The sequence below is a fragment of the Poromitra crassiceps genome (genome assembly GCF_964638095.1).
Source record: "Poromitra crassiceps genome assembly, chromosome: 25".
In the NCBI taxonomy this organism is placed as follows: Eukaryota; Metazoa; Chordata; class Actinopteri; order Beryciformes; family Melamphaidae; genus Poromitra; species Poromitra crassiceps.
Genome location: NC_139649.1, coordinates 6202497 through 6229560, shown reverse-complemented (window position 1 = coordinate 6229560; position 27064 = coordinate 6202497). Strand labels below are relative to the sequence as shown.

At 43.6% G+C, this 27064-nt stretch overlaps 2 protein-coding genes across 2 annotated transcripts; both read left to right on the top strand.

Annotated features, from left to right (window-relative positions):
• Nucleotides 1–5049: 5049 nt before the first annotated feature.
• Nucleotides 5050–7854, top strand: LOC310798522 (uncharacterized protein; the record flags this gene model as incomplete). The annotated part of the gene is made up of 6 exons (XM_083661057.1): nucleotides 5050–5116; nucleotides 5591–5624; nucleotides 5780–6353; nucleotides 6509–6545; nucleotides 6672–6744; nucleotides 6841–7854. Exons 3-6 carry the CDS (start codon nucleotides 6032–6034, stop codon nucleotides 7852–7854), a joined length of 1446 nt encoding a protein of 481 aa, XP_083517183.1. The 5' UTR covers nucleotides 5050–5116; nucleotides 5591–5624; nucleotides 5780–6031.
• Nucleotides 7855–14292: 6438 nt separating this feature from the next.
• Nucleotides 14293–26657, top strand: LOC310798530 (solute carrier family 41 member 1-like). Its single transcript, XM_083661067.1, has 10 exons — nucleotides 14293–14416; nucleotides 19115–19222; nucleotides 19789–19860; nucleotides 20816–20963; nucleotides 21064–21210; nucleotides 21584–21728; nucleotides 21895–21974; nucleotides 23902–24036; nucleotides 24693–24841; nucleotides 25964–26657. The coding sequence occupies exons 1-10, from the start codon at nucleotides 14381–14383 to the stop codon at nucleotides 26141–26143; spliced, it is 1200 nt and encodes a 399-aa protein (XP_083517193.1). The 5' UTR covers nucleotides 14293–14380; the 3' UTR covers nucleotides 26144–26657.
• The last annotated feature ends 407 nt before the right edge of the window (nucleotides 26658–27064 follow it).

Below are 27064 nucleotides of genomic sequence, written 5' to 3'. Positions count from 1 at the left end.
GAAATACTGTAACCTGACAAAGAGTAAAACTAATTTTCTCTTCAATTTTATTTTATTTTAGTTAGTTTTGTAAACACACAATACTGTTTCAGTTAGTTATCGTTTTTTGTAAAGCTTAGTTTTTATTTCTATTTCAGTTTATTTCATGTTTTTTCAATTCGAGTTTTCGTTTTTTCGTTACTTTTCGTTAACTATAATAACCTTGGCTCCTACTGCCGAGCTGAAGAACATCAGGCTGCTTTGAAAACAACCAGATGTTGTTGGATCGATACTGTTAAATAATAGTTCAACATCTGTCTGTCTTTAACCACTGCAGTGAGTGCAATGCTTTTGAGTCTATGTTGTTCAGAGACCGCCTGGGGCCTCCTGTGGTGTGTGATGTGTGTGTTGTGATGTGTGTGTGTGTGTGTGTGTGTGTGTGTGTGTGTGTGTGTGTGTGTGTGTGTGTGTGTGTGTGTGTGTGCGTGTGTGTGTGTGTGTTCACCTGACTTATTACAATCATAAACTGGCCTATATAGTAGTGATGTTGTAGGTCTTGATATACTCATCAGTAGGGGGGGAAAGTGGGACTGACAACCCAGGGCCCCATGGTGGGGAGGGTCCTCGAATTTCAAAAGATGCCTGAGACATTGATCAAGAGAGGAAGGGGGCCCACAGGGACTGCTTATGTATAGGGCCCAGAATTTTGTGCTACACCCCTGGTGATATACATCTCAAAAAGCCTCGCATTTTGGCATTGTTTTGCCATTATTGATAGTATATGGAGAGTTGTAAAATATTGCATGTGTACCTACTGTAACAACAGTACAGTAACCTCAGCTTGCAACCCTGACAGTGTTCATCCCAGTGAGCTGTACAGCACGGGCATGGCTCACTTCTGCCAGAATATGCTGTTTGAAAACTTTGTGGGCTTTGTACTGGGTGGGAGGGAGGGAGGGAGGCACTGCAGAGTAGACCTCTGTAGTATAAGATGAAGACAAGTCATCTATGTGGGATGAAGCCTGCAGGGCAAAGTAAAGCAACATCACCTCAACCTGAGCACAGTCAAGCCACTGCCTCTGTTTGATCTTCTACAACATGATAATATTGTTATTATAATAATTATGTCAGTTAAAATCGAATGAACTCGAATCCCAAACACAAGCTTACAAGTGAAAATGATGCACGCTATATTTTCTATATGTTGTCAAGTTTTATGGTGAGAATATTTCAGGAGCTCTAGTATATAGTTCTAGGGTGCCCTCTGGAGCCTTGCTGTCACATTACACATATAAATCACTGTGTATGTGCTGAAATAGTTTGGTTGGGAGAGTGTTAGACTGAAGATCTAAGGTTCCTGGTTCAATCACAGGTTTTGGCAGTGAACGTGTGTGTCTTTTATCATTACCACAGGTCTGTATAGTGAATGATACAAATGAATGAATGTGTACAGTCACACTTGCTCAACCCAGCCTACTGCAACCAGAGAGGAGATAGAAGCGTGGGGCTTTGCTTTAAAAAGTATTTAGGCAAAAAAAAAAAAAAAAAAAGCAAAAACATTTTGCAATTTGAGAAAACTTGAGCAGATTTGACTTTTCACACATGTTCATGAGTGTACATGCCCATTGGGAGAATACAAAGTTCTATGTGCAATCGCACTGAATTTGTCAGGAACTGTAGGGCCGATTAAATGGGCCAAAATGGATAAGTACTGGCCAAAATGACTGAAGTCAGGTTCAGCACCATGGAGAGCTCCAGACTGGAAGAGCTCACAGGTGAGCAGAGTTGGAATTAGCCAGGGAAGTGGACTATGAAAACCCTCTGTGGAGAGAGAGGAGATGCTGCATGCCAACTCTGTGAGCGAGGCCTGCACAGATTAATGGCCGAACTTGCGATGCTGGGCAATGGCTGCGCACCCCGATACACTGCACAGCAAAGTATAGGTAGAGCAATCCTATGGGCAAGCTGTCTTCCCTTCACAGTGATGCTCTCTTGTTGTGAGTATATCCTGTGATGCAGAAGATAACGAGATGCAGAGCACATGCTTGGGTAAAGCCTGGGAAAGTCAGAGGTATTGATGGTATTTTCTCCCATGAAGGGGAGGGAGACCCGCTGTGAGGAAACAGCATGAACATATCATGTGGAGTACTGCACATGATGATGAGGGCTCCTACTGCTGAGCTGAAGAACAACCAGGCTGCTTTGAAAACAACCAGACATTGTTGGATCGATACTGTTAAATAATAGTTCAGCATCACTCTGTGTTTGCCACTACAGGGTTATGCTCAATTTGATTGTTGTTCTGTGGCCTCCTGTGATATCAGTGTGTGTGTGTGTGTGTGTGTGTCTAGCCGGATACCCACACATTCGTCTCACATGGTCAGATGGGACGGGAGTCTACCCACACATGAACATCACATCACACCACACACACACACACAAAGAAGAAGCAAATACCATGCACATTTGCCCAACTTTGCATCACTGATTAAATCACTCACTGATGACATCACAATTATGTCACAATGTCTATGACATCATCAGTGATGTCACAATTGCCTGAGTGTAACCAAAAACCACAATTTCTCAAATGACATCACTGATGATGTCACAATGCCTATGACATCATCAGTGCCTATGACATCATCAGTCATGTCACCAGTGGAACAAAAATCGAAACAGAGAACATTGCCCACTTGCTTATTTATGACATCACTGATGATGTCACAATGCCTCTTATGACAGTCCCTAGAAGTAAGAGCAAATTATATTGGGTAAACGTGCCTAATAAGCGGTTCCGCCATAGAATTAGTTGCCATGCCATTTCATGCCATAGATCTAATCGCCATGCCATTTGTGAATAAAGCTTGCTTGTTAAATTTTACCCACTGGTCTCTCATGATTGAAATGTTGGTCTAGACCTAGTTTCAAGATGAAGACCAGTCACGTTACCTCACATCACAATAGGCATCAGCTCCCAGCCTAAATCAAGTGTAATCCTAGTGTGACGTCAAGCGTAATCCTAGTGTGACGTCCGCTATGACATGTGACTCATCACCCCATCCTCAATAGCCAATCAGCCCCTGTCAACATGCCAATATGACGTCGGTAATGACGTCAATGCCGAGGCTATGACGTGGCAGTACATATAGCCATGCTCAGCGCATCATCGTCCTCTTTTCCATGATCCTTCACCTCTATGGTAACCGGTTTTCAACAGGTAGCCTATTGTCGAAAAGGCAGTGACATTCTCACAATAATGTTCTCTGTCCCTGCCTAGTCCCTACCTGAAGCTCTGCATCACCAATTACCCGGACTTTGGGCCAATCAGAACGGAGGTTTGGCAACGACCTTTTCCTCCAAAAGAAGTCTGAAGGCTTGCTGGATTAAGGATTTACTTGACTGTGACTATCTTCTGGGGTCCAGCCCTGTTCTGAGTTCTGAACAGGGCTAGTGTCCGGACGCAAGGTGAGTTTGTTTTCTGCCTTGTGTGTGGCCTCATATTAGCAGTTAAGTTAATATACCGGTACTCAGGCTACAGCTGCAACTTGGCATCATGTCTTATTCATACCGACCGTTAGAACATTTATTATGTTGGTTTATGTTGGAAACTTTAACGTACCGATATAATGGCGGACCGAATGGCCGCCGCAGGCCGCGGCCCGCGTGTAGCTATATTTTCATTTATTTATTGATTCAGCAGCTATTTATCTATCCTACTGCCCAACAGAGGGTGGTATTGCACCTGTGATGGAGATCTATGGACGTCATCAACCCACACTCAGATATGCCTGTCGAATACACATATCCGTGCACATAGGCTACACCCCCATATGAGCGTACGCACAAATGCAGACCATGTGCACGCCGAAATAGCTCAGTTGGGAGAGCGTTAGACTGAAGATCTAAAGGTCCCTGGTTCGATCCCGGGTTTCGGCAGCAACCGTGTGGTCTTTTGATTACAAACATACTAAATATCACCACGAAACAGATTTGTGGTTCGATCCCGGGTTTCGGCAGCAACCGGGAGGTCTTTTGATTACATACCAAATATCAGGCATAATGTCCACAATGTTGTGTTAAAGACTACGAAGCGCCACCACCACGCCGAACTTGTAAACAGGAACTCGTTCCCATGTCACCAAGTTTCAGATTAGTCAGATCAGAACCTTTGCAAAATGCTGGGCACCTGTGGTCGTTGGTGTTGGAGCTCTACTGAAACCAGGGGGTGCAGTGATGCATTTGAGCCAGTAGATGGGACAATGCGTACATCTTTCAATCGCACGCGCACGCACACACACACAGACACACACACGCACGCACGTGCACAAGAACTGTGAGGAAGCCGAAATAGCTCAGTTGGGAGAGCGTTAGACTGAAGATCTAAAGGTCCCTGGTTCGATCCCGGGTTTCGGCAGCGACCGGGTGGTCTTTTGATTATAGGCTACCAAATATCACCACGAAACAGATGTGGTGGCATACTAGCGCATTGTACTACAATGTTGTGAGTTAGCGCCACCACGCCGAACCAACAGCAACTCTCTCCCTTAATGTCACCAAGCTTTCCTACACAGCATATTTTCAGCTTTATTCATTTTTGTCAGAATTGTCTTGTAACCATTTGTTTGGGAGATGGAGATGCAATGTGAGTCAGATCAGAACCTTTGAAAAATGCTGGGCACTTGGTGGTTGGTGGTGGAGCTCTACTGAAACCAGGGGGTACAGTGATGCATTTGAGCCAGTAGATGGGACAATGCGTACATCTTTCAATCGCACACACGCACGCACACACACACACGCATGCGCACGAGCACGTTGAGGAAGCCGCTAATCAGACGGGTCGGGAGTTTAAAGCCTATGGTTTAAAGCCAATGAAATCACCACGTCAATGTTTCTTTCAAAAGCCAATCACATCGCCAGGTCAAAATGTCAAAAGCCAATCCCATGGCAACGTCATTCTTCCCTAAGCCAATCACATTTGCGAATGCCTCTTTTGCCCGCCCTTCCTAACCTCGCGTCACCAGGCTCTACGTTGACGGAAGTGCCCCAGTGTGTGGTTTGTTTGGCAACTTTGGCTAGCGGATAGCTAGGATAGCTAGCCATTAGCTCTTATTATGATCCCTACATAACGTCACAGGTAAGCAACTGCCGATCCATTTCATGTTTGAATTAAATACACATATTTCACGTCCACTTTGGCCATAGCCTATTGTTGATATTTGCGCATATTTTTGATCGCGGTCATCACAGCATAACGTGTTGAAAATCTCAAGCTGTTGGCAGTATTGTAAGCAGGAGTACAGGAGAGGAGCTTGGGAAGGGGAGCTGGGTGTGCTCCCTCACTGCCCTTTGTCTGCCACCATTTTGCAGCACCATAAAAAGAGCAAATGTTTAAACCAAATGTCTTATACCCAAAAGCTGTGAAAACCACACGGTGATGCCCACCAGTAAGTTATTAATTGTGTACCTGTTGTTTTGAGTTATACTTACCTGTAGCCCCTTTCGGAACTGCTAACCTAGCTAGCGTTAGCTAGGTTAGCAGTTCCGAAAGGGGCTAACTTACCTGCTGTCATGCATCTGAGTTATATGTCTGTATCTTGCCTATGAACAGGTCCTGTCTGAAGTTTGGAGCCACATATTGACCGGTGAGAAACCTGTGCTGTTTATTTTGACCTTAGTTTAATTGAGTGGATGCATTAAAATATAAGCTTGTTATATATACCTTTGTTTATTGTTATTTTTAGTTAGTTATGGTGGCCACATCAATGTATTAATCCTTTGTTTGTTTATCATTGAACAGAAAATCATCCAACCTACTGCCAAATAAATGGGTAAACGGCCCCTTGGATCCTTGTGTTTTAATTTGGACACCAGTCAGAGGCTCTCTGATCCACACAGTTTTCCATAACCATCATCTTTGAAACAGTCAATTATTCCAACAATCATACAGTATTTTTCATAACGTACCGAGAATCTAACTAGCGTTAGCTGTGTTAATTTGAACCCAAGTTCACGTTAACGTTAACAGATAAATAAGAAATAGGCTTCTACAATGCCAACGGACAGGTCATCAATCACAGCTGCTTCTCCACCTAAGATGCCCTCACCTGAGGTGGTTGTGAGGATCTCTGCATCCGACCGTCACTCAGCTGAGATGGCCAAGAAGCAAGAAGCCTCTCCTGGCCGCACAGTGAATAAAATTGCGATAGCTGCCTCACGGCAGAGCTCTGTGCGGCACTCCCTCAAGCTGCAGCACTTCATGGCAGGGCTGCAGCACAGCCGGACACAGGGGTCAGCGCGCCGGGCCTCCAGACGTTCTTTACTAAAGAAGAAGAAATGCACGGGCGACTCCACCAGCAGCAGTAATGTCAGTGGTGAGTAATGAGCCACATTTGGTCGAACGTTGCCTCAGTGTGGTTTGTGAGTTTGTCTTGCAAGTTCCACACATTAAAGCTGGTTAAGCAATAGGTTATATTGTAATTGTTATTCATTGGCTAATACATTGCCCCCCCCCCCCCCCCCATTATAGAGGAGCCTTCCATGGAATCTGAAGAGGATGGGCAGGCGTAAGTGATGAGTAAAATATTTTTTTTTATGTATGGGTGAATGTGTAAATGATATTATTATTATTATTGTTGCTGTTTTTGTGGGTGTTCCCTGCCTTACCGTCTGTCTCCGTTTGATTATATCAGAGCTGATTGGCGGGAAGAGAGACCTCTCTCAGAGGAGGAGAGGAACATTTTTGAAATGAATCCTTCAGAAGAGGTGAGTAAAATATCACTGTTTTATCACTGATGTTGCAACACACAGACACACAGTCACACAGTCCTGATTATTTCTTACCTTTCTCTTTGGAAACAGAGAGACACCATCGGACCCAGATGTCACCGCTGTCAGCAGTGTGACAAAACATTCACAACACTTGAAAAGTTAAAGAGGCATCAGAGAGTTCACTCAGGGGACAGACCTTACTCCTGTCAGCAGTGTGGGAAGTCTTTCAGAGACTCAAGTGACCTAAGAGCACATCAACGCAGCCACACTGGAGAGAAGCCCTTCCACTGTGACCAATGTGGGAGGAGTTTCAGTTGGTCAAGTCACCTAACAAGTCACAAACGCATCCACACTGGAGAGAAGCCCTTCCACTGTGACCAATGTGGGAGCAGTTTCGGTTGGTCAAGTCACCTAAAAAGTCACAAACGCATTCACACTGGAGAGAAGCCCTTCCACTGTGACCAATGTGGGAGCAGTTTCAGTCGGTCAAGTCACCTAACAAGTCACAAACGCATTCACACTGGAGAGAAGCCCTTCCACTGTGACCAATGTGGGAGCAGTTTCATTGACTCAAGTACCCTAACAAAACACAAACTCATCCACACTGGAGAGAAGGCCTTCCACTGTGACCAATGTGGGAGCAGTTTCAGTCGGTTAAGTAGCCTAACAGAACACAAACACATTCACACTGGAGAGAAGCCCTTCCACTGTGACCAATGTGGGAGCAGTTTCAGTCGGTCAAGTCACCTAACAAATCACAAACGCATTCACACTGGAGAGAAGCCCTTCCACTGTGACCAATGTGGGAGCAGTTTCAGTCAGTCAAGTCACCTAAAAAGTCACAAACGCAGTCACACTGGAGAGAAGCCCTTCCACTGTGAACAATGTGGGAGCAGTTTCAGTCAGTCAAGTGACCTAACAAAACACAAACGCAGTCACACTGGAGAGAAGCCCTTCCACTGTGACCAATGTGGGAGCACTTTCAGTCGGTCACATACCCTCGCAATACACAAACGCATCCACAGTGGAACAGGCTACTGGTGTATCCGCTGTAAGAAAATGTTTGTTTACTCTAGTAGTCTGAAGAAACACCGCTGCATCTAACCTGCTGAAGAGCACCTCCACTGTCTGCAGCAGGAACCAGCTTCTCTCTGTGCCACCAAACATACCATAAATAAAAGATCAGTGACAGCAAAGTCTGACTGTGCCGAAATATGTTTGTTTGTTTCTCAGCCATAAAATATTGGCATTGGATTGTAGAATGTTAACCTCAATGTAAAAATGTAATGACAAAGTAAATATCATAGTCTGGATGGAGACCTTTACAAATAGCTGTTTGAAGTAAATCACAATTGGTGAGTGTTCTACTGGAAATTTCTCCCCCTTTTGAGGTTTTAAGACTTTGGAAAAAACAAGCATGGATTTGAAGCCGCAACCTACCACATGATGAGAGGCTGCTGCCAGTGTTGGGGAAACTACTTTAAAACTGTAGTTTACCAAACTAGCTACTTCCCAATGAAAAGTAGTTCAACTACATCTTAACTACTCTCAATACATTTTAGCTTGTCAAACTAAAACTACTCTTACCGCGCACACGGACTTCAAGGCACCAATTCAACATCACTTTTAGAGGTCCTAAGCGTTGGAGTGAATTAAGCCTACCGCTAAGATCAATGTCCTCTTATTCTGCTTTCAAAAAGTGCCTGAAGAAACATCTACTGTCCTCCTGATTCCTGTACTCATCCTTCTCTGACAGATTTTGTACTCAAACTTTTCTCTATTACAGACTTTGTTTTCCTCTTAGCCTTCATGTTTTTGCCTCAGATGCAAATTACCTTGTTTTTGCTGCTTTGCTGATTTAACATGTAGTTTCTTGTAGTAGTTTTTTTGTGTGTTTTTGGTTGAGTGTTTAGCCTGCATGTCATGAAATTGATTATGGGTAGGTGTGGAACTCTGTACAAGCCTGCAAAGACTTCGTTCCCACCTTGCACAGATTTGTACCTTAATTTGTGCTAAACAAATAAACTAAAACTACAACTAAAATGATCACAATCTGTCTGGAGTCTGGAATCTCATCACAGAGGTACAACTGAACTGACACTGAGTAAAGTGTAGGTAGGTGTGTGTGTTTGATCTAGTAAATTATGCCTACAACTGACCCACACTAAAACCCACTAAAAAGCTTGGTTGCAGGCTGCAGCTGAACAGACCTGATCATCTGTGCATGGCAGCTGGGTTATTTGCCTTCTGAGTAAAGGTTAAATTTGAAATAAATACAAAGTGAAAATATCTCCTTTCTATTGCAAAATATCCTTTTCACAGTTCCTTGCACAATAGAATAAACCCATCATCACTGTCACTGCCTGAGTAATCTAAATCTACTGAGCTGGGACTATTTCATCACATTTACAGATGCTTGTCTTGTCTATAAGATTCTGCATAGCCTGGCTCCTCCCCCCTTGGTGCTTTTATAAAGAAAAAAACAACCAATGACAGACGCACCAGGTCTGTGGCAAGAGGGGATTGCATGATACATTTGAGGAGGTCTGCCTTCGGACAGGCAGCGTTTTCAGTCTCCCATGACAGTGCAGAGACTGTGTCACTTATTGTTCTTTTAAAGTCAACTTAAAATCTTGGTTGAGAGACAATCAAGTGTGCGACCATACCCTATAACATCCTGACGTGCTTTGTTTTATGTTTTGTATTGTTATTAGGGCTGTGGCGATTCACTTATCTCCCGATTCGATACTATCACGATTCTTGGGTGCCGATTCGATTTATATTGTGATTCTTAAGTATTGCGATTCTACGATTATTGCGATTCGATATTACGATTTATTGCGATTTTTGTTTATTTTTTCTTTTATTTTTTCAGTTTGTTTGCTTTTTTACACTAGATTAGAACATGGGAAAAGTTGAATCATACACTAGAGACTGTATATTATATATCATGAGTAGGGCTGGGTGATATAGTTAAAAACAGGGGCGGACTGGGATCATAATTCAGGCCGGGCATTAGATACCAAGCAGGCCAGGCCGATATGGGCCGACGCGCGTGAAATTTGGGCCGTTTGAAGCCAGATTTGGGCCGTTTGAAGTCCAATTTTACAATGAGATGCACCCACTTTAACCCTGAAGTGTAATTATTACTTCAGACTAACTAATAAGTAATAAAACCACTAGTAAACCAGTAGGCGGCGCCTGGCCTGCTGTTCAGTGAGTGGCCTGACTGCAAGCACCCAAAAAAATTTTTTTTTTTTTTTTTGCGATGATCGATTCTGGAATAAAAGATCGATTCAAAAAATCGTGACATTAAAAATCGCGATACTGGGATGTGAAATGGCATATACACACACCAATCTTCCGAAATAAGTTACTTTGCTCAGGTGGCAAACCATTGATCTTTCCCACATGGTCTAAAGGTGGCATCCATAACCTTTCCCAAGTTATCAATAAAGAAGGTCTAAGATCATTTGAGGATCTTAGGAAAATATATAATTTACCATCCACTTCCTTTTATTTTTACTTACAACTGAGGTCCATTATTCGAACTCTTGGAATTCCCTGTAACAATGCCCTTCCAATGCATCCATTACTCAACTTTATAATTTCTAATTCTATGTGTAAGGGCTTTGTATCTTTCATGTATAAGAAGTTACAAGAACTGACATGTCCTCCAATGAGTGTGACCAAAGTCTGGAATGTAGATCTAAAGAACCGTCAGGAGTCGATTAATTGGAAGAGAGTCTGGGAAAATGTAACCCTTTCATCCCGGAACTTTAATCACCAAATCATTCATTTCAAATTTATACACAGATTTTATTTGACTCCCAGGAAACGCTTCCAATTCCAGCTTTGTCCCACACCAATTTGCACACTATGTAATAAGAACGAATTAGGAACTTATTTACATATGATGTGGGACTGTCCAGATGTGAAACATTTCTGGTCTAGAGTTGCGCATGTGTTATCTGATGTAACTGAAATTTGTATTCCTATGCTACCTAATGTTTTACTTTTAAATGACGACTCTTTAATTAATCCTTCTAAGTCTCAGAGAACACTTTTACTTTTAGGGCTGACAGCTGCCAAAAAGATATTAATACTAAGGTGGAAGCCTCCTCACAAACTTCAGATTTCACATTGGATTCTTTCCTTATTAGATATTATTTCTTTGGAACTCTCTATAGCACGAACAAACGGTGCGAAGGGAAGCACTATAGACATTTTGTCAAAAGCACTAGAAAAAGTAAAATCTTCATATATAACTCAAAGATTATAAAATTTCATCTTTTGTGATTGTATTACTGATGTACACCCAAGTTTTATGATTAGGTCCATTTCATTTTTTTGTAGTAAGGAAAAAAAAAAAAAAGGAGAAGGAAAGGAAAAGAGAAAGAAAAAGTGTATTTCTTTATTTTTTGTATGGTTATGTGTATGTGCTTGTGTGTATGTACACAGCATGTGTGTGTGTGTGCATGCGCTCATTCACATAAATGTACCCGTTTTGTTTTTATAGTTTTTTCTTTTTGTGTGTGTGTATGTATGTCATGTACTGTACCATCCGGGGTAGGGAGGAGGGGAACCTTTGGGACTGGTGGACTGGACAGGACCGCCTTGGTTGGGCAGGAGAAGGAGTGTTGCATTCTTTGTATGCTTGTGTTGAAATGACTCATGCTCCTGTGGTGGATGATGCATAATGGATGTAACAACTGGTGATCTTGTCTTGTCTAACTGAATGTGTCCTAGTATGGAAATAAAATAAAAATTTGATCAAAAAAAAAAAAAATCGCGATACTTAGGTGAATCGATTTTTTCCCCCACCCCTAATTGTTATCCCCTGTTATTTTATGTGATCTCTATTGATTTTATGAAGTGTGCGGCACTACAGGTAGCTACAGTGTCTGCTGTTCCTGTTCTAATGTATTTTATGTATTCATACCTGACCAGGGACTACGGTTGAAAACTAGCCAAGCTGGCTAAACTGGCACATTTACAGAAATGTTTATTAATGTGCACTGTCCCTGTAATTTTAAACCCAATAAATGAAATGAAATGAAATGAAACTTTGTTGTCCAGCCAAGGCAGGACATTTGTCATTGAACATCAACAGCCTCAGGACATCACATCACATAAATTACTGTAGTTTATTGACTACATAGATTGCATTTGGAATATTTGTAGATCTTTTTCCCTTGCCAGGGGTAGGCTACTCTAGCCAAATCTAGTTAGATATCAATCTTCTCTATTAGTGTCTAACTAACTAGTTAGCTAATGTTAGATTAAAATGAACTTGGAAACCTTATCAGTAATCTGGATAATGAGAAACTCATACACAGATAAAAGTAACAGCAGGTACTGATATAAACAGTCAATTCCTGTCTATGCCCGTGTGTTTCTGTTTGTATGTTTTTACTAATGTATGTTTGTTTATTACTGTAAGTATAATATAGTCTACTGTACATAATTTCAGACAACAACAACAGAAACAACAAGGCTATGGCAGGTGACACTGAGTGGCTCTCTACCGGGGTGTCTGGTATGGCCATCCAGTGAGGGAAACTTGCCCCCAAAAAAAGAGAGATGGCATGACCTTTATAAGGTAAGATTATATGGCTTATCCATGTTCAAGTGAACAACATGACCCTAACACAATACACTGTAACATCAGGTACAGTATGTGATGGTACATGTATGTGAGTCCAGATCATGTGTGTGCATTGTGTGTTTCAGACTCCCACAGCCAGGTATCTGCACAGCTCAGGGATTACTGAAGTATCCCAGCAAGATGGAGCAAGGTGACCCTCTACTCCAAGCAGGGCTTCAGGTATGACCTCACCTCCACCCACTCATGCCTCCTTGGCCAACAAGGTGAAATAGTCATATTTAATTTCACTGGGACTTATTTTGAACAGCTAGAACACTGAAAACAGTCGGAGTCCACAGTGTCACATTGTTTCATCATCACATCTAGTCAGTGATTCTCAAACTGTGATCCACCAGAGCATTTCTATATAGCCTACCATAAAGCAGAGTCTCATATAGACGCAGCGTCTGTCTAGATATTTTGTAAATAAACACCCGGGCTAATAATAGAAGATTTATAGTATGTGTATATACTGTGTATATATTGATATATAAAATTGTAGGTTGGGCGGTGTATGCGTTTTTTAATCCGTCATCTGAAAACACAGATGGGTCTAATAGACTTTGATGATGGACAAAAGTTTCGGAGTCAGAGTGACATCATCAGTGATTTGTGATGCAAATCGTGACATCATCAGTGATGTCATAAATCCCACAACATGGCGCTTCGTCTCCAGAGTCTCCACCCCAGAAATCGAGCATTGACATCATCATTGATAGTATACTATAAATATTGCGCGCTGCACGCTTGATGTCTACTCCACATCATCAGTGGGTATGACATCAGTGACGATTGTGGGGCATGACATGACATCATCATCCTTAATGTCTCTCAGTGCTTTCCAGTAGACCCTTTTCACGGGGGCCATTTTGTGTCGAAATGGCAGGGTTAAACACAGGTGCAAGCAAAACACTAATGAAGTTTCCAACTTCCATGATTGGAAGTCAAAATGGCCCCCGTGGGAAGGGTCTGTTGACCTGTGCCCCGCTGCCCGCAGCCTCTGTCAGGTATTGGGTGTTTAGAACGTAGCCCTCCTGGTCATACCAGGCCCTCAGTCGAAAGGCCTCCGGTATGTCTGGGTTGACCTATGACTGTTGAGCTGAACAAAGCAGAGAGAGATCTGCCCCCAAAATCAGACAGGCGAGCTCCTTTGATGGTGACAATAGGCAGATTAACGCCATTGAACTTCTCCGCCTACTCACAGTGTGGCTGTCACCACTTTGCCAGTGGTGTCCGTTAAGTAGAAGGCTCTCTTGGAGACTTCTCTGCTGGTGGTGATACGGGAAACCTCCTCTACACTCTGACGCGCTCCAATCCAATCACATCGATGATGGCACCCTTGTCTCTGTTTTCCAGCTCGGCGATGGGCACAAAGTCGCACTGCATGGTGGGAATGCCCTGGCTGTCACCGCAGCGCACGATGGAGCTATATTAGCATGGAGCGTCATCTCGTAGTCATACTCCTTGTTGACCAGCTTCAGCGTGGCTTTACTGATGTAGTACACCATGCCCTTGCTCCACTAAAGGGAAACATATTTTGCCCATCTCCTTTTTGAAGGCTGCGATCCAGACTGCTGGAAACCTCAGGAAAAAGTTGTGTTTCTGGTTAAATATTTAATATAAATATATGTTTCTGTATATTCGGTATATTATTCAAAACCATGTACCCTGTGTATTCCACAAGTCATCAAATGTCATCAGTAATCAAATGTGTGTGTTATTTAGACTATCATTTCTCTTTGACATGTCAAGCACATGAACTGGCTGCCAGATCCAAAGACAAACACTGATGAACCTCCTCAGGTTGGCGGCAGGTTGGTTTGTATTGGCACACACAGAAGAAACGCTAGCAGCAGTAATCCCTGTCCTGTAGCTACTAACACCATGGAGGAAGAGAAAGCCAAGCCCAACGTTTCCTCCAGAGAGTCTTCCAGGGCGACCTGCCTCCAAGTGCTGCCTCCATACCTGCTGGCTGGGCTGGGCATGGTGACAGCTGGGATGCTTCTGGACCAGGTGCAGGTCAGTGTTGACTCAGACTGCTATACCACAGAGGTCATCTGTAGCCCAGTTACACTGAAGCTTTTGCTTTTAGATGTTTTATCACAGACATTATATGAAACCCATGACCAAAATAATCATACATTCTGTGATTGTGTTACTTATGGATGGAATTATAGTGAAAATAGATTAACCCCCCCCCCCCCTTTTTGCAGGGGACCCCACTTTGAAAACCACTAGCTTAGGCTACAACTGTTGCGAGAAGGTGAATTTTGTAAGCAACAAGTCCCAGTTGGGTTAGGGTTAGTTCTTTTTCATTTTAGTGTACGGCGGTAATGACAGATTTTTAACCCCTTTTATGACGGGACCGCATGTTCTGATGGATTAGATTTCCCTATCTGGTTGTATTTAATAGGACACAGATGTCAATTAGCACAAGGACTGATTTAATTTCTTGTTTCTGTCTGCCATGCTGCAGCTGAGGTGCGTCTCTAGGCTACATTATGATGTGATGTGTTTAATGTAGAGTTTTACAGTCGAATACATAAATAAACACTTATTCAATATATGAATCAATATAGTGCACATGAGAAGAAAATAAATAACTCTGATAAGTTATATGCTCAACCATCAACCAATCTGGAAAATTGCATTCTTCAATAAACAGAAAAAAGGTTAAAATAAAATAAAAAAATCAGAGAAAGCAACTATTTTCTCATATAGCCTACCCATTTATTCAGGAGTTTATAACTGAAAAGTTGTCTATTTAGCTTATTTCCAATTCAGTTCATTGTTAATTAAGCACTTCAAACTTTAAGTATGAATCTAAATGCTTTCTTGAAACAAAGTTTAAGTTATGATTTACTACCACTGGTTCGCCACCTCGCCCCTGGGCCCATGGGGGCCGTGGCCCCGTGGAGCGGGGCCCCTGCTGTTGGAGGCGTCCTTTATTTTGAGCTCTGATTTTCACACGTGTCTGCAGCATGCAACTATAGTACATACATCTCTGCTATGCAAATTATCTATGCATAATGAATGCCCTCCCAACCATTCTTCCCCCAATGCGATCCCAGAGCCTGGTGCCTGGAGCCAGTGCCTCCACTGCTATTGTGAATTTCTGGTACTAAAACGTAAAGCGTACTTATTGCAAATTGCTGGTACTAAAAGGTAAAGTGTACTTATTGCACTTTTTTAAGGGTGAGATTTTGGGAAACCAGATCCTGTAGCAAGAATAATGAGGCACAGGTGCAGAGTGTGTAGCCTACTTGTGATTTTAGGCACATCGCAAAGGTGAATGCTTCTTTGAGTGACCTCCTTCTTTGAATTGATATTCAACCTTTTGCCCTAATGACAACAAATGAGGCACAAAGTCTGGACAGATATAGCAGGGAGCCCAAAAGAAAAGCCACTTCCCACGTATTGCTTCCTTTTCTTGTTGAGTTCTAATCTGCTAATCAGTGGAGCAGAAGTGACTCAGAAGTGTTCAGATGCCCGAACTGGACCATTTGGACCCAGACCAGTAAAAGTGTTGCATTGTGGGAAGGCTTGGCGATTAGAAAACGTCCTATCCTACTTTGACTGATTTCACGCGCTAAATCTACAACCATATTGCCCCAGTTACTGCTCAGCCTTTTAGGGCGTCCTTGCATCTGTTCCTCAACAATCCAAAAATGACAGCCGAGAGCCAGAGGGGGGCGCTGGAGGGAAGATAGCATCCTTCCTACTACCTCACGTCTCAGGGACACCTTTCAGCTGACTCACTGTCATCGTCTGTGTGTGTGTGTGTGTGTGTGTGTGTGTGTGTGTGTGTGTGTGTGTGTGTGTGTGTGTGTGTGTGTGTGTGTGTGTGTGTGTGTGTGTGTGTGTGTGTGTGTGTGTGTGTGTGTGTGTGTGTGTGTGTGTGTGTGTGTGTGTGTGTGGAGGGGTACTTCTGTACAGGCTTGTGTGCCACCCATGTAAGGAAGGAAAGAAGATCAAGATGACAAATCCTCACAGGGGGAATGTAGGCCTACTAGAGGCTGTCGATTTTCATCTCCATGCCAGATCTTAGCACACCTTCCTACGGGTTGTGGAAGAGGAGGACAGAGAAAGACGGCGGTTAGCATTGTCCCGCGTGTTCCCTTCCTTCCTATCAGCGATGAGAACTTCATGTCCTCTCCAGGCAGCAGTGCCCCCACGTGGCAGTGACAGGTACGGCACCTGCTGCTGCTGCTCAGAGTGCGTCACCCACTCCAGAGTGCGGGGGCGTCGAGGGAACCGGGACCAAGGAGGGGAGACAGCAAAGCTGCAGTGTCCTCCGACAGACGGCCGAGACGAGTCCAGCGCTAGAGGGAGGGAGAGAGTCCAGAGACAGTCTGCTTCCACACTTCTTGTTATCCTCCCTTCATCAGGGAGCGCTCACAACTCGTCCACCCCTCTGCCATCGGGGAGACGTCCCGGCAGCAGCAGGACAGACAGGTGCTGGAGCTTTCATCCTACACACTCGTCCCAGGCCGGCGTTCCTCTGTTCACCATGAGGAAGGGGCTCCAGGGCGGCCCAGCTCACGCAGGGCATCGGCAAAGCGAGGAGAGAGTGGAGGGGGAGGAGGAGGAGGAGGAGGAGGAGGGGGAGAACCAGCACCAGAGCAGGGCTGAGAAGAAGCTGGTGGCCTTCTGGATGTCCCTGTCCCAAAGGACCTGGACCTTCTTCAGGCCGGGCCGCGAGCGGGCGGGCTTCCAGCGCTCCATGTCGGCCGCCCGCCTACTCAAGAGTGAGGCATGAGGAGAGAGAGAGTGTGTGTATGTGTGTGAGTGAGAATGCGTGTGTGTCTGGGAGGTCTGTCAGTAGCAGTGTCAGAAGAAGCCTCACAGACCTGCTGTCACGACGAGGAGGACCTGTGTGTGTGTGTGTGTGTGTGTGTGTGTGTGTGTGAAACTGTTCTCGAGGACAGAGGCAGTTGGTTCCATTGCCCACCATTTGTAACATGACTTGTGTTGTTGCCTTAGCAACGCTGGATTCTTCTGAGTGAGTGTTGGACAAAACAAGCTTGTTGACTCCTCTTCTTCAGCAATTATCAGCCAAACTACCGGTAATTGAAGGAGAGCCGCTTTCTTCGCCTTTGTGTCAGAAACAAAACCATCGCTTCTCACTTCCAAAGAACCTGGACTGAGGTGGAGGAGGCGACTGCACCTTTGCTTGAGAACAGTCAAGATGATCATCTTCCACTGGTCTACCACCAACCCCTCAGCGAGAGCTTCCCGGGGCAGGGATGGGTCAGCCATGGTGGTGACCTGTCTGGCGTTGGTTGGAGCTGTGTTTCCAGGGGCAGAAGCTGAGGGGCTTCACCTGCCAGCTGACCCGCTCGCCCCATGGCTTTCTGCCCGAGAGCTCGTGGATCATCTCCGCCCAGGTGGTGCTGCCGCTCCTGCTGTCCGGCCTGGGCATGGTGGCAGCAAGGACACTCATGGATGTAGTGCAAGTATGGAAAAAAAGAGACAAAGATGAGCCAAAGTTTGTGTGAGAGAGAGAGAAAGGTCATCAGAGGTCATTCAGAGGTTTGCCATGTTGTTTGACTTCCTGCTACATACATACTGATACTGTACATACATACTGGACTTAGTTTGTGCTACTCAATGGGGAGTTTATAGTTATGTTATCATCTATTCTCATCTTTATAGTATCTCTATTATATTCCTACAGGGACTAGGGCCTTGCTGTATATGTGTAGCATTTAGTTAGTTGTTTGTTGTAAAAAGGTTTATGGATAATTATGGATAGTACTGTAGATTGACAGCTACAGCTACAACATTATTGATAGTAGGCTACACCAGGTTTAAAATATTTAGTTTGCTTTACCCCCAAGATAGACATTTACCCATGGCAATAAAACATTCTCCAAAAAACAGATGTTTGTTTGGTGCGCCGTGGCTGTCACTGTCTGTCTGTCCTTGTTTGGAGATGTTTGGAGATGTTTGGAGATGTTTGGTCAGATTCAACATGTTCAATCCATGTTTGTCCGTGTTTGATGAAGTTTGGTCAGTGTGCCATGCTTAAAAAAAACTCAACTGTTTTGCTTGGATTTGTTTGATCAGTGTGCCATGGGCAGTTAGATTTCAAAGACATTCTAACACGCGTGCGCGCACGCACACACACACACACGGCATTTCCCGCAGCTCGGCTGCTGTGTGGCCTTGCCTGCCCTATTGGCGCATGTCTCCCTCAGTCTCTCTCTCCCTCAGTCTCCCCCCTCTCTACCCCTCCTCTCCTCTCTCTCCCTCCCTCTCCTCTCTCTCTCAGTCTCTCTCCTCTCTCCCTCAGTCTCTCTCGTGAGCCTCCTCAGTCTCTCCTGTGATCCTCAGACTGATGACATCATCACTGATGACATCACTGATGATTTCATCTGTGGTTTATGACATCACTGATGATGTCACAGTGGCTTATGACATCACTGATGTCATCTGTGGTTTATGGCACACTCATGTCAACAGTGGTTTATGACATCACTGATGATGTCACAGTGGGATTTATGACATCACTGATGATGTCATCAGTGGGACAGACAGAGAAACAGACAGACAGAGCCCTAGCTCCGATTTTTATACTGATGATGATGATGATGATGAGTGGGGATACACAAAATATCCAAGCCATTGAGGATGGATCATCATCACTATGTATTTGTGTGCTTCATTGGGGACATGTTCTGGCTTTAAGAGGCTGCTGTGTGTGGTGTTTTTCAGCACTGGGAGGTGTTCAAGTCGATCAGCGAGTTGTTTATCTTGGTGCCAGCCCTGGTGGGACTGAAGGGGAACCTAGAGATGACTTTGGCATCCAGACTGTCAACAGCAGTGAGTGGAAGCACACACACACAAGCACACGCACACACATAGGCACGTGTGCACGCACACACACACACACACACACACACACACACACACCAATTTAATGTGAGTGAGATTGAGTGAGTGAGTGAGTGAGATTGAGTGAGTGAGTGAGTTAAAAACAGACTAACTTTGAAAATCCTGTATTAAACAGAGACGATTCTGTCATACACCCAAAGGGAAATCGCTATGGAACCAGAAGTCATATTTGGGCATGTGGGCGTCTGACTTACAGTTTGACGTCTATCCATAATACTTACAGTTCGGCAAGCAGCACCTCATTAATTATGCATACTGTCGACGAGTCAGAACGCTTAAAACAAATCTGGGTATATGTGACATAATTTACACCAGGAAGTAGATTGGATTTCCAAAGCGGTTTGATTTTAGTTGACAACCAGCGGGAGAGTTTCACAAGGCGTTAATATATTTTGGATAACTCCATAGTAACATGCCCTTTAATTTAACAATACCATGTGATTGTCCCTGCACTAGACCTTTAACGCTACATCTTCAGCCGTTCTTCTCTGTAGGCCAACACAGGCCAGATGGATGAGCCTCAGCAGCAGTGGAGGATGGTGTGCAGTAACCTGGCTCTCATTCAGGTGACACTCTCCATCACTTTGGTCTTTCTCTGTTGGCTCCTGGACAACTCAGCCCAAGAAGCTTTATTGGCATGATCATCCCAGCCTTACATTGGCAACAGTTCAAAACACCTCATTCATGGATCTCAACTTAGATTTGACTGTATTTGACATTGAAGGGGTGTCCCAGAGCTGAGGCTCCGCCTGCTATTGGTCTGCAGTGTTGGGGGTAACTCATTACAAAAGTAACATATTACATGTAATATATTACTTTTAGCAGTAACTCAGTAATATAACTGATTACTTATAGGATTTCAGTAATATTATACCAGTTACTTTGTCAAGTAACTCAAGTTACAAATTGAGTTAAAACATTTTTTAATCAAAGCACATATTTAAATAAAGATACAATCATTTCCTTATCAGACTGTGTGTTTTTATGCATATAACCACTATATATGACAATAACAAAGGAAAAGAATAACATTGGGGAATTTTGGGCGGTTTACACTGACTTCAAGGCAGTTGAAATTATTTTTCGGGATGGTTCCAGGGCGGCGATGTCATTCTGCTGCTGCTGTTGTTTTGGTGAAAGTAATGCAAAAGTAGTGTAATAAGTAACGAGTTACTCTACACAGACAGTAATATTGTAAAGTAACTTATTACTTTCAAATGAAAGTAACTAGTAATAAGTAGTATATTACATTTTGAGAGTAAACTTGCCCAACACTGTTGGTCTGTGATCGACCATTTTCCATGTTGAAAATGATTAGCCGTGTTGTTGAGGTAGTAGGTACCACCCCAAACAGTACCTAAAGTGCCATAAGGCTGAATGGCCACACCACTGACTGCACTGTGGGCTTATATATAGGTCAATGGCTTCAAGGTATTTGTGCTTGTATGAGTCTGGACAGACATGGATGTGGGCTGCAACAGACAGATGCTACCTGCCCACTGCTTTCTCCTCCACCCCCAGGTTCAGGCCACGGTGGTGGGCCTCCTGGCGGCGCTGGCAGCCGTGGGGCTGGGGGTGCTGACCAGAGGGAGGAGGGTGGACATGGTCCAGGCTGCTGTCCTCTGTGCCAGCAGCGTCACCACCGCTGTCATTGCCGCACTGTCTCTAGGTCAGACAACAGCACTATATTGAGCTGCTTGAGAAGACAACAGATATCAGATAGGTTTATCAGCGTAGTCTTTATACCATGTGTGCGTTCCGTCCGTCAGGGCTGGTGATGGTGGCGGTGATCACTGGCTGCAGGAAAGCGGGCATCAACCCGGACAACGTGGCCACGCCCATCGCCGCCAGCCTCGGAGACCTCATCACCCTGTCGCTGCTTGCTGCCGTCAGCGGCTTCCTCTTCCATCACAGAGGTCAGACTGAGGACATATATATTATATATATTATACACATCTCTAGTATAACCCTAACGGCCTCAACATGTCACTGCTCTCATCTATTTGCATAGATCAAGTAATAAATTCATGTAAATGTCAGCGGTCATTGTCAGGCTGTCATTGTAAATAAGAATTTGCATTTCATGCACTTCAGTCAGAAGAGGGCAGCAAAGTTCACCTTTTGATTCTAACAAAAGTCACCCAGCAGAAAGCAGTAGCACACTTGCCTTTGAAATCTGGTCAAAATCTCATACTGTTTGTCCACCGTTTGTTTCATTCTCAATTGTGTTTATTTCCATGCAAATACCCATTCCTCACTTATTTTGTTGTGTGTGCTGTGTTGCTATAGACATGTGGTACCTGCCTCCTGTGGTGTGCGTCTTCTTCCTGGTACTCATCCCAACATGGGTCATAGTAGCCCGTCGCTCTCCACCAATCAGAGAGGTGCTAAGGTCAGGCTGGCAGCCGGTCATTGTGGCCATGACCATCAGCAGGTAACTGTCTGAGGACACCATGTCCTCTGTCTGGGTCTGAAAGTTGGACCTGATTAAATCAGTCTTTATTTGACTTGAATTGACTTTTAAAAGTTGGGAAAGGTATGGCTATTTTACACAGATGTCTCCTCCAGAGGGTTTGTTAATTATTGTGTCCTGTTCCCAGTATTGGAGGTCTGATTCTGGATCAGACGGTGAGCGATCCAAACTTTGAAGGCATGGCAGTGTTCACCCCGGTCATCAATGGTGAGTGGACAGAAGACTCCATGCTATATAATGAATGAAAAATGAAAAAATGAGAGTAATAAGTAGAAATGGGATTTGGGGCTGTGATGTTTCCACAGACCGCTTCATAATTAGTGTCATTGTTTACAAAAAAAAAAACATTCATGTAACTGATCGCATATGGAATTTTTTGGAGCATTCAGATGCCCAGAAACTAATCCTATTATTCAGAGTTGCTGGTATCCCCACTCCCTCACAGTGAACTTAAAGGCCCATTCACACTTAGACTTACGATAACTCTAAACTGTAAATGTCTTTTATTTTAATAGTTATTTTTCCTCAATGTGCCTTAAGAGTTTTAATGGGTATAAGCTCTAAAGTCAGATATTAAAAGGACTCACTATTAATCCTTGAAGAGGTATTCAATGGCTGCTAACATTAAAGGAACCTCCGAGAGGCGTGGGGGGGGGGGGGGGGGGGTCTGGAAAAATCTTCAGTGACTGTGACCACCATGAGGCATACTAAGTAGAGAGGAATAACAATGGTCTTTACATAAAACACAACCCTGTTCAGAATTCCAACCCTGCATTCACTGCTTCCCATTTCCGCAGCCCCAACGCCACCAAAGACTCCTCCTGCATATATTATCACTAGGGGTGTCACGATACACTCAGTTCACGATACGATACGTATCACGATACTGGGTTCACGATAACGATACGATACGATACGATTTTAACAATATTTTTTTAAACTTGAATAATGACAATATATGACTGGAAAAGTAGTATTTTATTTGAAATGCACAAATACAAAACATGCTGTTGTGGGAAATTGTTATTACAATAACAACTAGAAAAAACATGAGATTGGAGATAAGGCTTATCTTGAAATAGAATGAGTTACACCGTCACTTAGATTTACTTTGAACTAAAAGGTTTCTCAGCAGTATAAATTCTCATTATGCATCTTCAGTTTTTCTTCAAACTCAAACAACAAGACTTTTCTTAGTCTATTTTTTATGCATCTTCAGTTTTTCCTGTCAAGTAAACAGTTTTGCCAGAAACTCAATTGAATGGTTTCTCTCCTGTATAACTTCTCATGTGTCTCTTCAGAGACTTGTTCAACTGAACTACTTTCCACACATTGAACTTCAACAAACAAAGACGTTTCTTTGTCTACTTTTGAAAAAAAAAAAAAAAAAAAAAAAATCCACGATATGAGATTTCATCTCAACGATACATATCGTGACGTTTTACTATCGCGAAATTTCGTGGGACGATATATTGTGACACCCCTAATTATCACCAAAGACTCCTGCCTAATATTATTATCACCATCTCAATCCAGGAAGTGCATTTGCATTCCCATTCAGCGTTCCCCCGGCTCGCTGAGCAGAAACAGTCGATGATCACATGATCCATGCGGTTCAAAGCTCTGCGAGCCAAGAGGTTTTGTTTCTGCTCTTAATGAAGCCGGCCGGAGGAGAGTATAGTGTTACTCTGAGGAGAGTATAGTGTTACTATGAATGAAGGAGTATGGCACAACACCGCCATCGCCTTTCCAGTGCGTCAGAGAGAGAAAAGCAATAATGACCTGTGACATTGTGGCTTTGGAATAAATGCTAAAGAGCTTTCAAGCAAAAATTTACTTGAATTACAGTTACACCAATGTACTGGTTGCCAATATATTGGGGCACGAATACTTTATGAAAAAATACTTATTGTGTAATGTTTGGCGTAAAAAAAATATTGAATATCAGCACCAAATATTACTTATTGATAGTAAATAAAATAAAAAAGCCCTCGTAAATATCCACGTTGATTGAACACCGCTTTATGGTAATTCAATTCATAGGGGCTGGACACCAGGCTAGATCCTGCCATCATCACCAGGAAAACTGTATAGTTCCTTCCAAACCCTACTCATGTCTGATTCATGTCCACAGGTGTCGGGGGAAATCTGGTGGCCATCCAAGCTAGCAGGATCTCCACCTACCTCCACTACTGGAGCGTTCCTGGAGCTTTGCCATTGAAGATGGGTGTGAAGTGGCCTGGCCCCTGTGCTACCTTCTGCTCCTCAGGTCAGACACCACAAAAGCAGCCGATCAAAAGATGATTTAGAGGTGCTGCCTGCCTATAACATCAATTTTGAGACATAAGTATCGTTACAGTAAATAAAATAAAATAAAATAAAATAAAATAAAATAAAATATAAAAAAAAAGACCATCACCCAGAAGATTGTGTGCAACCAGGTTTGGCGGGAAATCTTCCGGATTGCTTTACTGCACAAAACAGGAAGAGGGTACTTTAGCACAGTAAATGTTTGGCAAAGAAAGGCTGGAGCAAAAATCCCTCCCCACATGTTTACCCTCTTCAGAAAACCTTTGACCAAAGAAGCAAAAGTCCTCTGTGACATGAAGCAATGGGGCTTATGGGTAATGTGGTCTTAATGAGGAGAAACACTACCATTAGCAATACCACCGGTGTGAGAGAGGGACCAGCAGTCTTCTCCACCATGGTCTCATTTATTTACAGTTATTATATGCTACTTATAACACCTTTAAATAGAAACAAACATGATTAGTTAGGTCTAGAGAAAAGGAAGCTGAAACATCTGATCCTTGTTAGAGAATGAAGAACCTCCGAATACATGCATAAAAGTTAGACAATGGACAGACACAGAGTGGTACACACAGCTCGGTTCTAGCGCTGTCCTTCTGTGTGTCCTGTCCATAGAGGTGAACTCTAAATCAGCCCGAGTCCTGGTCCTCCTCGTAGTCCCGGGTCATCTCCTCTTCCTCTACACCATCCATCTCCTGCAGGGAGGCCATACCGCCATGACCCCAGCCTTCATCGCCTGCTACCTGTCTGCAGCGCTGCTTCAGGTCACACTGCTCATTCGGATGATTGTGCCAAAGCTCCCAGCTCCAATACATCGCAATCTGACAACTGTGCACTCATTTATATTAAGTACCGGTAGTGTTTAACCCATTGATACCTGATGCAGCATTTGTGTGTGTATCCCTTTAAGACCGCGAACCGCGTCAACGCGGTTCGCGGTCTTAAAGGGCTACGCACACAAATGAGGGATATACACGCAAATGCTGCATCAGGTATCAATGGGTTAATAGACAGCTTCTTATTGCTCTTATTATGCCTTTTGGCTTCGATGTGATGGTGTACTTCAGGGGTCGGCAACTGGTGGCCCGCGGGCCGCATGTGGCCCCCGACCTCACTCAGAGTGGCCTCTGGGTCAATTTCCCAATTTAAAAATAAAGATAAATATATATATATATATATATATATATATATATATATATATATATATATTTTACAAGGCGGATGTTTTTGGTTAGGTTAGGTTAGACCACCAAAGTCTGTTTTTATTTTACTGTACAACCCAGAACATGGCGCTAATGGCGTTAGCATTGTCCATCCACATACTGTTAGCATTTGAGCTAATGCACAGGATGCACATTGCACATGCAACATTACTAATCTGATTAATAGACATATTTGGGTGATGTACCCCATCAAATTGCTGTAGCGGGCTGTTTTAAAGCTAGATCAAAGTTTCTGGTGTCATCTGAATGGAAGAATTACTAAATTTGAATATGAAAAATATAAATGTTGGGATAATAAACTTTGATTACCAGTCCTTTTCATCAAATTAGTAGCTATAATTGGGAGTGATGGTGTTACAGTAGGCTACTGGTGGAAGTGCACACGGTCACAATCTGGCCCTCTGGCAGCGAGGATTTTCGTGTGTGGCCCTCTCTATCATCAACGTTGCCCATCCCTGGTGTACTGAGTCACTGATCTGCTGAGTGGACTAGCAAGCCTTAAGCGTACCTTCAACTAATGAGTGGTGCAAATAATTAATTGAGGGGAAGTGATCGGTATCACATTCATTATGGATAAAGAATCTGCTTGCTGCTCTGTCGTATTCGTTTTCCAACTGTTTGTACCTGAGGTGTTTCTTGTTTCAAAATGTCACCATCATCCAGGTAGTGATCCTGCTCTCCGTGGCCAACCTGATGGTGCGCTGGCTGTGGTGTCGGGGACTGGACCCAGATAACTTCTCCATCCCCTACCTCACCGCTCTCGGTGACCTGTTAGGAACCGGCTTCCTCGCTCTGAGCTTCAGACTGATTCTGCAGGCCAGTTCGTCTGGGCCCGGAGTTTGACAAGAAGTACAGATTGGACCGTACCTTAGTTAAGTGATGCTGCGTACCATGAATATAGTCTTGTCTGTGTGCGAGTGGCTGAAACACACGGCAAAAGCTGGATTTAAAAACAGGGGGGAGGGGAAGGATGCAGAGGGAAGGCCATTGGCTGTCTGAAAAAAGGCCACACTTTACAATAAGGGTCACTAAATTAAGGGTTAACAGGTTATAACTCAAACTTATTCATGCTTTTTAAGTATGAACTAACTGTTACCTTAGTGATTACCTGAACAGAATACTAACAAGAGAAACTACTTGGAGCAAGACAGAGAATAAAGTGAGGAAAGTGTGCGCTATTGGACTTTGGTCTCCTTATTTGCCAACTCACTGTGGTCAATAGCAATACAATGTTAGCAGGAATTTCACTGGCCACACTGTCAACACTGCCAGGCTTACCGAGCTCGTTAGAAGCAGCAGCTATCTAAAAGAATGGACAGAACAAGTGAGGAACCTCTATAGTGCAGAACCACTGCTGTAGAAGTTAACATTTGTACACCTATTGTAAACGCTTGAATGTCAAATAGCAAATGATTGTGTATTAAAGCAATAATAATGATACTGTATATCACTGGAGTTTAAAAGTAGACACTGTAGCAGATACTGCACTCTCTGGATGGATGATAGATTTCACCATGTTTATTTCATGTAGATATGTGCCTTTAAAACCATGATGAGCCATGAGTTTTCTAAGGCCATGTTCACATTACAGGCAAATCCGATTTGCTGCTAAAGTCATTAATCATTATCTTGATTGGTTTCCCAAATCTGATTTGGGAGTGTGTCCACACTGCCACAAATCTGATTTGGCTGATCAGCGCATCCACACTGAAGTCACATCAGTCGAAAGCAGATTGGAAACTACCTCCTATGTCAGGGGTGGGC